The 12077-nt window shown below is 37.4% G+C and overlaps 2 protein-coding genes across 10 annotated transcripts in view; one reads left to right on the forward strand and one right to left on the reverse strand.

Moving 5' to 3' along the window:
• LOC124163899 (angiomotin-like protein 2) overlaps window positions 1–5421 on the reverse strand; it is a 29634-nt gene extending 24213 nt beyond the window's left edge. For all 3 annotated transcript variants that reach the window (XM_046541011.1, XM_046541010.1, XM_046541012.1), the window contains exons 1-2: window positions 5334–5421; window positions 2245–2377 (exon numbers count right to left, since the gene is read on the reverse strand). In XM_046541011.1, coding sequence (XP_046396967.1) covers window positions 2245–2338 — 94 coding nt within the window. In that variant the 5' untranslated portion in view covers window positions 2339–2377; window positions 5334–5421. The remainder of the gene's footprint in view (window positions 1–2244; window positions 2378–5333) is intronic.
• Window positions 5422–5519: 98 nt separating this feature from the next.
• Window positions 5520–10601, forward strand: LOC124163817 (rhodanese domain-containing protein CG4456-like). 7 transcript variants are annotated; one of them, XM_046540917.1, is made up of 4 exons: window positions 5520–5743; window positions 7734–7898; window positions 10129–10288; window positions 10366–10601. In XM_046540917.1, exons 2-4 carry the CDS (start codon window positions 7769–7771, stop codon window positions 10418–10420), a joined length of 345 nt encoding a protein of 114 aa, XP_046396873.1. In that variant the 5' UTR covers window positions 5520–5743; window positions 7734–7768; the 3' UTR covers window positions 10421–10601. The 7 variants fall into 7 exon arrangements, with proteins under 7 accessions (XP_046396873.1, XP_046396874.1, XP_046396871.1 ...); XM_046540918.1 differs by lacking the exon at window positions 5520–5743 and adding an exon at window positions 6353–6376; XM_046540915.1 differs by lacking the exon at window positions 5520–5743 and adding an exon at window positions 6778–6928.
• Window positions 10602–12077: the final 1476 nt, after the last annotated feature.

The following is a 12077-nucleotide window of genomic DNA, read 5'->3' on the forward strand; positions in this document are numbered from 1 at the left end:
ATCATTCCATTCATTCCTCTGACATTCAGCCAAAATTCTAGCACATAAATGTCAACATCATCAGTCAACCATTCGAAGACAGGTTAGATAAAGCTCTCCATTAAGTTCTCCTACCCGCTAGCCTTTTCATATTTGCTTTTCTTTTTTTTATCCTTAATAACTTAGCACATGAAATGCATTTTGGATATCTTTTGCCTTCCTTCCCATCCACTGTATGTCTAATGGCACAAACTTGACTTTGGAAGCATCAAGTACATTTGAGATATGTATTGCTTGTTAGCCTGTTCATGGTGACATATTTAATCTCTTTTACATCCTTAATAACCCATCTTAAATAACTCGTTCAGGGCCACCTCTGCCCTTCCTCCCGTACACTTGTACTCCTACCATTATGCTTCATGATCTGGCCAATTGAGTTGTTCCATCTCCCCCTAGTGGTTTTTATAAGACTTTTCTCCCAGACTTCATTACATACTTGGTCACAGGGGCGGATCCAGGATTTCTTTCTGGGAGGGGCACAAGCAAGGCCGTATCCATGATTTTGTTCAGGGGGGGGCACAAGGATACCTCGTTATACAAAACGAACGAAATGATAATGGGACCGTATTAAAAATCTAGCATATTTTTAAGGGTATGGGGGGGCACGTGCCCCCGTGCCCCCCCCTGGATCCGCCTATGCTTGGTCACATAATATATTATCAAAATATAATCCCAATACCCTCTTCACTCTCACACATAGGATACAGGGGCAAAGTGTACTTGATAAGGAAAACATTTACAAGTACCATGCGAACTTTTCTGCTTTTCTGAGAAGGAGCTCTCTTTTATTGTAGAATAACCCAAGTATTATCATCACCCATTTTAGGACACAACTCAGTGGGATGCCAGTCAATTCCCCTGAACAAAAGTCTTGACTCTTCCACCCATTTGCGGAATGAACAGGCAGTAAACCTAATGTAAAATGAGCTTTTTTAAGGTCCTCCTGTTTTACTGGGCAAATTATTTAAAAAAAAAATACAGTTCTTGAATTAAAATTGATTGAAATACTTAATAATATTCTATCCTTTTAAAATTATTTTCCTCAAGTAAGCAGTAAAACCATTTTTTCCACCCTTCAATTACATTCAGGAGGGTGTTTCAGAGTCTCTCTTTCCGAGCGGCTCGGGAGACTTGACGCAGATTCTACGTCACTTACTATCAGCAAGGCAATCCGTGCGTTTCAGACTGCTTCCTATCAACTCAAGGAAGGCTTTCCGATAGAATAAAAGTTGATTGGGGTGCCGGAAAGTCATTCCGGCCGCGAATTGTGATCTGTTATGATGCTGTTTTTTTTATTAATTATTAATTATTTGGCTCCAATAAAATGTTTAAATAAATAAAAGATCGTACCGCTTTTCCACAAAATTTTTTACTTCGTACAATGCGTTTCGGCTCACTGAGCCATCATCTGGTACTAGGCACTGCAAAAAAAAAACTAAAAAAATATCACTTTGTTTCATGGGTGCTGATATATGTGGATATTCTGATAGAGAAATGTAGGTGAAAGTGAATTTAATTCTCGTGTAAATTAGACAATTAATGTGCAGACTGTATCACTCTCGGCGCAAGTTTGTTTGCATGTTATTTGGACGAGTAATTTGGGCAAAAGAAAGTGAAACAAGTTGGAATGCATGGCGTAATGACTTACAAATATGTAGGTAGTATAATGCATTGGAAACGTGTCTGTGGGTTTGGAAGTATAGCAATGTGTATAGGATGGATTTCGCGACTTCCTGTATTTTAGTTCTTATGATACACGACCTTAATCAACTGTGCTCTCAAGAGAATGAAAGACCTAACTTGTTTAAAATTTACCTTCATTCCCGTAATTTGCACAAAACGACAGGGGATTACAACAAAAAAACTATAAACGGACATTTCTAAAATAATTTTACTCGTGACTTACTGATGACCTCATGTTACTGCATAAAGTAGATGTATTTCAGTGGAATGCCATTTTGTACAACAGGAATAACTAGCAAGCCATTAAAATTTCTTGATTCCACATCAATAGTATTAGACTTAAAAATAGAACTAGTTCTAAAATTAACAATAAAGCTATCAAATCTTATCTACAGAAAACAACGACTGAAAATAAAGATTAAGGGATAAAGATAAAATGAATTTTCAATAAATGGGAAGACACCTTTTGAATGGCACACAGAAACCTCTTTGAGACGATAAAGATATGCACATGCTAGTTACCTTGATTTTGTAATGATGAACCCCTTTGACCAGAAAGGCCAGGAAATGGCATGAACCTAGGTGAGGATGCCCTTGGTGGGCGCAGGGAGCTCATTTTAAGGCACTAGAATGCTTGGCTTGCTTCTAAAGAGAGCTGTAATACAAAGGAAGACAGATTATCAGTAAATTTAACGCACTCAACAATTCAATAAAACATGTAAACACTTAGTGCAAGAAACTTCTCATAATGAGCTACACTCACAAACTGACCGCTCATCACACAGAAATATCATTCTAAAGCTTATACAGATGATATTAATGAAAGCCTTGGATAGGATACGTACAGTGCAACCTCGATATAACGACACCCCACGGTGCACTAATAAACACTCGCTATAGCAAATTGTCGCTTTACCGGAGGTGGAGCAAATAATAGCCAATATACCTCTTGCAAACAGATATACAGAAACAGGAGTTGTGGGGCGACAGATAAACATCTATCCGATAAATGTAAGCATAAATCCAGACGAAAGGCGATGTTTTTTTGCATCACTAAATTTCCTCGCTCAAATAACGACTAACTATTCAAACAATTTATAAGCGCCGCACTGAATAAAAATCGTGCAAAGCATTGTTTCGTCAATCATTATATTTATCGAACGACAGTTTACCACATAAATTTGAGACTGAGCACTCCATTAGCTTCATTTCTAACAGATCGCTAGAAATTACAGAGGTTAAGGAGTCTTGATGAAAGTCTTCCGGCGGTGAAACCCTCGCTATGGCGAGCAGCCGAACACCGAAAGGGTCTCGTAAAAACGAATTTTTAACACGCTTATTATAGGGTCAATTGACGGTGCATCGGCTATCTCTCATAATAGCGGGGGTGTCGCTATAGCCCGTACTCGCTTTAACGGGGTTCCACTGTAACTCACATGGGTTACATGTCTCCCGGCTGCCAGAAGCCAAGTTTTATTGTTTTAAAACACAATATGAACATAATGCAAGCTCATTAAAAATAGATGCCTATCCTTACATTCAGTGACCATCATTTCAAATATTCTCTCACAAAGTGTTTGGAGCTGTAAAATGCATATGAAAAATCACCAACAAGTAGTTAGAAAAAAATATATTACCTGAAATTTTCAGTGGCAAAAAAAAAAAACATTTCTATTTCAACTTCCATTCTAGCAAATATTTAGATGCACTTTAAAAAAATCTGATGCATTAGATTCCCTGCCATATGGTGACAGTCTTAAGTGATGATTTTGAGTTCAGCTTCGCTAATAAACAATTAATGACATAATTTCGGCTAAAAATCACATGCAAGGACGATTATTACGAAACTTATATACTAATTGTAAGTTAGACTTAGGGTGAAATTCCATGATCTGTGGTAAATTTATTAGGTTACTGAACTACAAATTTCTCATTGAGCCCTTTGCTTGGAGAGATTTACACTACCTGTACTGCCACCTCCTAGATCCTTCCCCTTCCTTGTATATATATATATATATTTATTATACTGTGATGTTAATTAGAGAATTTAAACAAAAGTTGTGCCTTACCATGAATAACGATATTCATGATTATCATACAAGAAGTAGAAATGAGCTCACAGTGAGGCAACAAAATCTTTCTCTCTTCAGTAGAGGGCCTATCAATATGAGTATTAAAATTTATAAAAAAATACCTAAATCAATCAAAGACGAAATCAGACCTGGCCTTTTTAAAGCAAAATTAAAAAAATATCTTTTAGATCATTGCTACTATTCAATTGATGAATTCTTTGAAGATGCCTCGCAATTAATGTAATATATATATATATATGTATTATAATATATTGTGAGTTTCTTTGTACTTTTGATTTGCTTTTAATGTTTTCCTGACGGGTCCTATATATGTATACATATTCATATCTTTTCTGTGACCAATAAAATATTATTATTATTATTAACTCCTCAAACATTGGCCACTCATATCTGGCAAACTTTCAGCTAGGGCGAGAGTGGTAGAGTTTTACATGGGCTATTAAACTGGTGATAGTAGCAGTGGCGTCACCACAGTGACAAAAATTTCATGAATTTCAACACGTATAACTTCATGGAATAATTTCAATATCAAATAGTAGCCTTGATGCTTTCTTGAGTTGATCAGTATTGCAAATGGTGTTATCCATTGGAAATAAATAAAATTAAGACAATTCGGAGTTTAACTCTCTGTGGAAAATTATATCGCTCGTATTGCTCGGTAAAGAAATTATGTCGAAGTGAACACTATCACTAACTTTGGCTAAATCAACGAAATACCCTCTGTCCTAGAATCTCTAGGAGGAGGAAAGATCCTGACTCCTTAACTTACGACTTAGAATTACTACTCCTGAGCATTAAAGAGAAATTCGCATATCAACATAATCATGATACATAAACGTAAAAAAAACGATATAATCTAAAAACGCCAAGATAAGCAACCAAAAATTTTCTCATAGAGTAAAATATTTTTCTGAATAAATACAGAACAAAATCCTTCATAGCAGAGAGAAGGCGGAAATTAAACGTGATTTTGAACAATAGACTACCTATTAGTGGTACCTTTACATAGTTTTAGTGACGCGTTAGACAAACACAAGGAATGGATAGCCAGAAATATGCAATATCCACAAACAAGCTTACTATCTTGCCAATGACTTTCGAACAATTAGTCAAGACGATTCTTCACAATATTACATGATCGTTAACCAAACTGATTGTTTTCGATTAAACAAAATATACAAACGGTAGGGTTCAATAAATACATAAAATTACAACAAAACAGAGTTTATTAGAAGAATGTCACCCCATGTAAAACCCCATAACGGAACGATAACTCATTTTTGAGTAATTTCCAACGGCTAGTCAACTATTACTACATCTATCCTTAGCTTTGCACAGTGAAAATACGATGATAAATCAGAATATAAAAAGTATTAAAGAAAAATGGAACTATGGCAGATTCGCAGCCACTCATCGAAAGCAGACAGAAGTACATAGGAGAATTTAACATTCTTACACAAACTTATTAGAAAAAATTGATTAAGTATCAGAAAAACGATAGTAAAAACATCTGATTACCTGATATAATAGAACATTTTGGTTGAAATTTCGTTTTTCGTTGTTGGTGCCATGACCAAATTCCATGACGTCATGCTTCCATAGTAATTTCTTCGCATATAGCATTTCAAATGTCATTATTTTGTTTTCCGTCTTTTCCTTCCGTTCCGTCAGCTTTGGCGCTGAGGTATCATTTGTTTATCAATTTGAAAGCGTTTGTTAATTTTGAATCAATTAGAGGAATGTGAGTTATTGCCACGAAGAAATCATAATGTCTGTACAATTCAAGTTTTTCTAGGTATACAGTGATTTGAAAGTGCCGCACCATTGAATCACAAAATCGCGTAAATAGTCCTAGAAGAGAATTGGTGTTCTCAGGAAGGTCTGTGTGACCCTCCGCTATCTGGACTTAAATCCAAACAAAAGTCGAGGTAATCCTTTCCCAAACAGATTTTTCAGTATTACTTACGTCTATTATGCGAGATCTGAGTCTATTTAGGAATCTTCATGACAGAATCATTTGAATTATTATGAGTTTCTTCTGGATGGAAAATATTCGCTTCAGTGATTGTCGTTAGAGCATCTTTAGTTTTTCACCGGTGATACTCATATATAGGTGATTAATGTTCCTTCGTATTTGATTGTATACTTGCGGGAAATCTGTATCCATCTCGCTTTTTTAATGGTGAGCGTGAGCGTAGGTATTCTTAATAGCCTATAAAATCAGAGTGGGGTGATGGAAGGTAATGAGGGCATGACCAAGAATGAATGCCAATCACCTCAAATTCCGCCGGAAGGGTGTCTTCCCATGTCGTGCATTTTAGGAGATAAAACGTTATTACGAAACTGTGTAACGGCAACGCTCCAAAAACATCCGGAACCGGCTTTAGCCCAAGTTGGGTAGTATTCTCAGGTTAGTGAGAAGTGTCCTTTGAGTGGAGCTTCTGTGACCTAAATATTTTCATTATCGCCCCTGTGATTGTGTTCCCACCGTTTTAATTAGTTAACCGTTACTGATTCACTGGCAATCAGAGGCAGTATATCCTCGACAATTCTTTCGGAAGGTACGTCTAAAAATTTATTTCAGTGATCAATACTTTGGAAAATCATCAGTAATATAAGGATTTCAGGAATTATGTCCCAATTTTGGCTTCAGCAGATTCGCACTGCTCAACTCTGAAACACAGTGAAAATCCTCATCCTTGCGTAAGCTTCACGCACAATGCCGCTGAATTCATTGGCCATAAGTGGACGCAAACTGGTCATTTGCCATCACTTATGCATTCGAGGGTCCGAACTGTTATTATCCTGTAACTTTTTGCTGGCTTAATGTTTTAATGACGTTTTCAAATTATGTACGTGATGAGAATGCGCCACGAAACGCCCATCGCCAAACTTTCTTTTCGTTAATTGGCCACTCATCGGCAGAAAGTTTCACCGGTTTCACCTTGGAGGTCAACTCGTTTTTTTTGCGAATACCTGCCTTCTCCCTTGATCTCACCGGGCGTTTTTCTGCGTAGTAAGGTCAGAGGCGTCACAAGAAGAAGATTTACACTGTCTTTGGTCACGTATTTCGGTATCGGCCGGCCGTAGTATGAACTGGATCATCTTCATTGGTGATTTTTTTCTTTTAAATTCTGTATAAAATGATTTGAGAAGTTATTTTTTAGAAATAATATAGTCGTAATTAATTATGATATTAATTCGGTTATCGTTGCTGACATCTCTGACCTCCACACATTCATATATTTAAAAGGCCGTTTTACACGGTACACGGAATTGCGCAGGTTAGAGCTGCATTAATTTGCGGCGTGGAATTGCGCGAATGCATGAACGAAATTAGAACATGGGCTATTTTGCCGTCTCCCAACCACGCATTCTCGCATATCTTCTAGCAATTCACCGCTTTACACGACGCAATTTTTATTGCGCCTTCGCCGGCCTTCGCACGTACACGTCAGATTGCGCAATTCCGTGTAAAACGGCCGTGTAAAAAAAAATGATTGAAATCGCCCGGACATCCGTGTAACTCTTTTGTTACAACTTTCGGGTGTCGCTTACTTGCCATTGAAAATATTGAAGCGCGTTTGGTGAAGATTAAAGCGCATTATGTTATCATCAACAAAACTTTTAAACCTTTTTAGGTGTTCATACTCATTTTCCCGATTACATTCGTTACTTAGGAATGCGTCTTATAGCCCAATCGTCTGCTCTAATCTTCACAGAAAGCGCTGGCTTTCGCGTAAGCGGTATCGATATGCTCTTTTAGTCTGATTATTCTTTCTTGATTTTCAGGAGCAGAATTTGATCGCTCCCCAAAAAAATCTTGCTTGATTAGATTAGCTGATGATAAGCAATGACTTAAACTTTGTCGTAGTCATTCTGGATCTTTGATGTAAGTGTTACTCTTATTCTTTTCAGCAACAACCGCAGCCCTGTTCTCTGTTTCTTCAGCAATGGAGTCCAAAGATCTTGACTATGAACAGTTGATAGATGCACGCAAGAACAGAAATATATTGCTGGTTGATGTCAGGAATCCTGATGAATTGGAAGCAGGATCTATACCCAACAGTATTAATGTCCCTCGTAAGTTTTTTTCGTGGCACATGTATTCAAAATTGCGTTTGCAAAATATTCTAGGATGGCGGTTTTTGACAATGAAGCGTTCCTTGTACCTTAAAGGAGCGAACGGATATGATTACCTTTTTATATTTGGACGATCTATGTATATTTCAACGATTTGTGCTTTGCCCTTGCTATAACTCTCCGTTAAGTCTTAGATTTACATGCAATGATAGAGTACCCTGGGTCTGCATTGTCATATTCCCTCGTCAAAGTAGGTGAGGTTCAAGTGGCTGCACTGAAACAGGCAAAATATATTCATTTAAATCATTTTTATAACCTCCTTCAAGGCAATTTCAATTGTACTGATTATCACAGTATTTACTTCCACCATCCTGATAAGCATATAAAAGGCAGAAGTAGCCTTAAGACACCAGTCAAAGCCTCTATCAGTGATAAAAAAAAGGATATGCACGTTACCATAAGCCAAAGTTCTACCATAAGGTAAGGAGAAGATTTTGGGAATGAGTCGGCGAAGAACCCTGTCAAACATTCCCATCATAGCATAAGGTGCTTATGTTGTTTGTGGGCAAAAGGTGGCAGAACAGCGCACAACGCATTTTGCACTGCTCATAACTCTGCCCGGCATGATTATAAGTCTTGCTGGAGAAATTCAGTAAGTCTTCAAAACCGCTAGATAACAGATTTTCTTGTGAAATGGAATTTTTTTTTAACAATTTCAACTGACTTGCTGGAAAAAATGCGAAGCAGAGATGTGAATTTTCTTATTATGGCAGGGGAAAAAAAATTAGGTATGGCCATGAGTTGACTTTCCAGCAGTATAGTAGTGATCAACTAGGTGAGCTGTACAGCTCACCCAGTTGACCACTACTATATTGCTTCAGATGAGGGAAGAGGGTGTAGGTACGGACTTAAATTGTAATGATATAGCCTAAAATAAAATGTTGTGTGCATGACATAGGCCTATTTCATTCAAGATCCACACAATTTCACATTCATTTATTTATTTGGGTTGCCAAAGTAATTAAAAAACTAAGTTAGTTATAAAATAGTTTTCTTTCTGATATAACTGTATAATGCATCACTGTTTGTATAAAAACATCTTTATTTCTCATGGCTATGGTTTCTATGACAATCTTTATAAATGGGAATGATTTTCAAATATGGTATCAGTATATTACTTCTCCTTAATATGTAAAAATAGCCAAGAATAGAAAAATAATTCTTTTACGAAATACCTTGCAACCAAACTACCATAAATGAAATCTGGAAATATAATTACAATTCAAATTGATAATAGATAATTCATAATAAAATAGCATATGACAATAGATTACTAGAGATGACCAAAATAAATCAATATTTACATGGAGGAGGTTAAGGACGATGCAAAAGAATAAAGAAGTAACAAACAATAAGTGCGAGTCAGGAGAAGTGAAGGGTTTAAGATAAAATAAGGGCACATGGAAGAGGAAAGAAGGTCTGAAGTCAGGAAATAAAGACGGCAGGATGCAGAAACTAGGCATAATTAAGGTGAATTAGAGGGACCAGTAATTTATGATGAAGCTAGGAAAAAATTGGACAGGAGACGTTATAGATAAACCATCATCATCATCATCACTGGTCAACAATCCTAGGATTGGTTTGACGCAGCTCTCCACTCAGTTCTCCTATCAGCTAATCTTTTCACTCCTACGTATTTCTTCTCTTTCACATCTCTCTTTACTTGTTCCATATATTTTGTTCGAGGTCTTCCTTTTCCATTCTTGCCTTCCGTCTGTCCTTCGACGATTGTCTTCATCAGGCCATCATGTCTCAAGATGTGGCCTATAAGGTTGTTCCGTCTTCTTATTAACAGTCCAGAAATCTGATGATACAGAAGGAGACAGTCCACAAGTACACATTACGGCTGTAGGAGTGAAAGCAGAAATTTCATCAGCCGTAGGTGCTAATATAAGTACATATTCTCTCTGGATTCAGTCTGAATTGATTCAGTTTATGGTGTTACAAAAATGAAAAGCTTTCAAACTTAAATGCATGTGAACGCTAATCTTTTATCTGGAGCCAAATATCCAATTTTTATAATAATTCACCAATGCATGGACTTCTGAGGAGACCATCTTCATAAAATATCTTGTGGCAAACTTCCTCCCTCAGCATAGCTTTTCCTTTCTAATTTCAAAAATCGGTGAGGATTGGAAATTTTACTTTAAATTTCATGAATTATTTGCAGTTGGTGAGCTTGACACTGCCTTGAAAATGGATGATGCCTCGTTTGAAAACCGTTATAAGCACAAGAAACCTCAGAAAGAGGCTGAGATAATATTTTCATGCCGCAGTGGTAACAGAAGTAGACGAGCTTTGGAGTTGGCACTAAGTCTTGGTTTTATGAAGTGAGTTTCATGCAGGTATTTATTGTTTTTTTCATTTCCTCTGGATGATATTTCATTATGAATTTTTATTTTCACAGTGCTAAGCATTATACTGGTGGCTGGCTTGATTGGGCTGAGAAAACAAAAAATTAGCCTTGTGGTGCATTGAAAAGTGTATGCAGTTGGAATGACTTCATGGAATCAAGTGTCCTTGCAAAAAGTAGCAATGTTTTTTCCTTGAAGCAAACTTTTTGGGTTGGTTTTAATGTTATATTGGTGTACAAGCAAATCGTGTGATTTAAGTTTGAATAAATATATTTTTCTTTGAACTAAACAGATTATTCAGTCCCAAATGTCATTTTCCTGGCCTTGAGCTTATGCAAGTGGGATAGAGTGACCACACCTAATGGTCGCGTTCAGCAGATACTCACCGGGATCAAGAGATCCCTCACCGGTGAGCGACTGGTCGTTGCGATCTGCTGAACGGTTGCTGAGCAGTGATCAGTCACGTGACCAAATAGCGGAAACGTTCAAAATGGGCGGTAATGTGATTCCTGTAGAAGTGCTGGCGATTTTAATTGCAGGAGACGATGATACTGTGAACAATTAATTCAATGCGAGACGAGATTCTTTAGAAGAAATCCCCAAGCCGTACGCCTCAGAAGAAATAGGCCGCAGAATGAAAACTATTACGAAAGGATAGCCCCTCGTTTTCAGGACGATAGCTTACTTAGTCTGTGACAAACCTGAAGCCAGTTTTACTTGTTTTTCTTCAGTATCCTGAATTTCATGTCATTCCTCCGAACGCATATCTTTTTGCAACTATAGCACCAGAAGACGAGCTAGTACTGGGCGCAGCCATATTGATTCTCAACATGTTCCAACCAGTGATCGGTGATTTTCTCCGGTGGAAAAAATGGCGTCTGATCAGTAACACCGGTGACCTACCCGAGGGCGTTCAGCAGAAATTGTCACACCGGTTCCGCAACTGTTTAGTCTGCTGAACGCGACCACATCAAGGGAGGAACAGACACATCATGAATCAGATACCTATTCATTATTATAGCTGTAACATAAAGCAGTAATATGAACTTGAATCGAATCTAGGGAGCTAATCAAAGCTAGGAAGCTTCTTCCCTGGGTATATATGTACTTGTTGGACGATCACATATCACCATACCTTGTGTGGTGTACCCTCCAGGTGGAACTTGAAACAGTGGCCTTTGGGTTATTAGGCAGGAATTTAACCACCACCAAGTCCAGCATGCAAGAGATAGGTGAATTTGGCGCATTTAGAGGAAACTATACAGGTTTCTTTAAACAGTGGAAATAACGAGAGCAAGATATTCTTTGAAGGACTCCCAAGAATTGAAAAATGATAATTGGTCAATGTAGCTGGGATATGCGAACATTTTGGACATCATTTTGTCAAATATATTGCAGCCTCGATTATCCATCGTTCATTAAGCTGTTCATTGTATTATCCACCTATCACATCCCTTGCCACTCAACATATGTACTACATAATCTTTTCCTTCCTTCCATCATTCTCCATATATACATCCCCACCTTAAAATAACAATGTATGTACTTCTACACTAGCCAAAGGAGCTCAGAAAGTATAATCGCCAATAAATTTGCCATGAATGGATTATTCATCTCTTTTGATGATAAGTTTCCCCACAATTTGGACAGATAATGAAAGCTTTACTACACTAGTTGCATCATTATAGTGTCTAGTTCACGAGGTATAAGAGTACCAAAATAGAGTCTGTCATTAAGAATCAACCTGTATTTCAAACACCCTAGC

Source organism: Ischnura elegans, chromosome 8, assembly GCF_921293095.1.
Source record: "Ischnura elegans chromosome 8, ioIscEleg1.1, whole genome shotgun sequence".
Classification (NCBI taxonomy): Eukaryota; Metazoa; Arthropoda; class Insecta; order Odonata; family Coenagrionidae; genus Ischnura; species Ischnura elegans.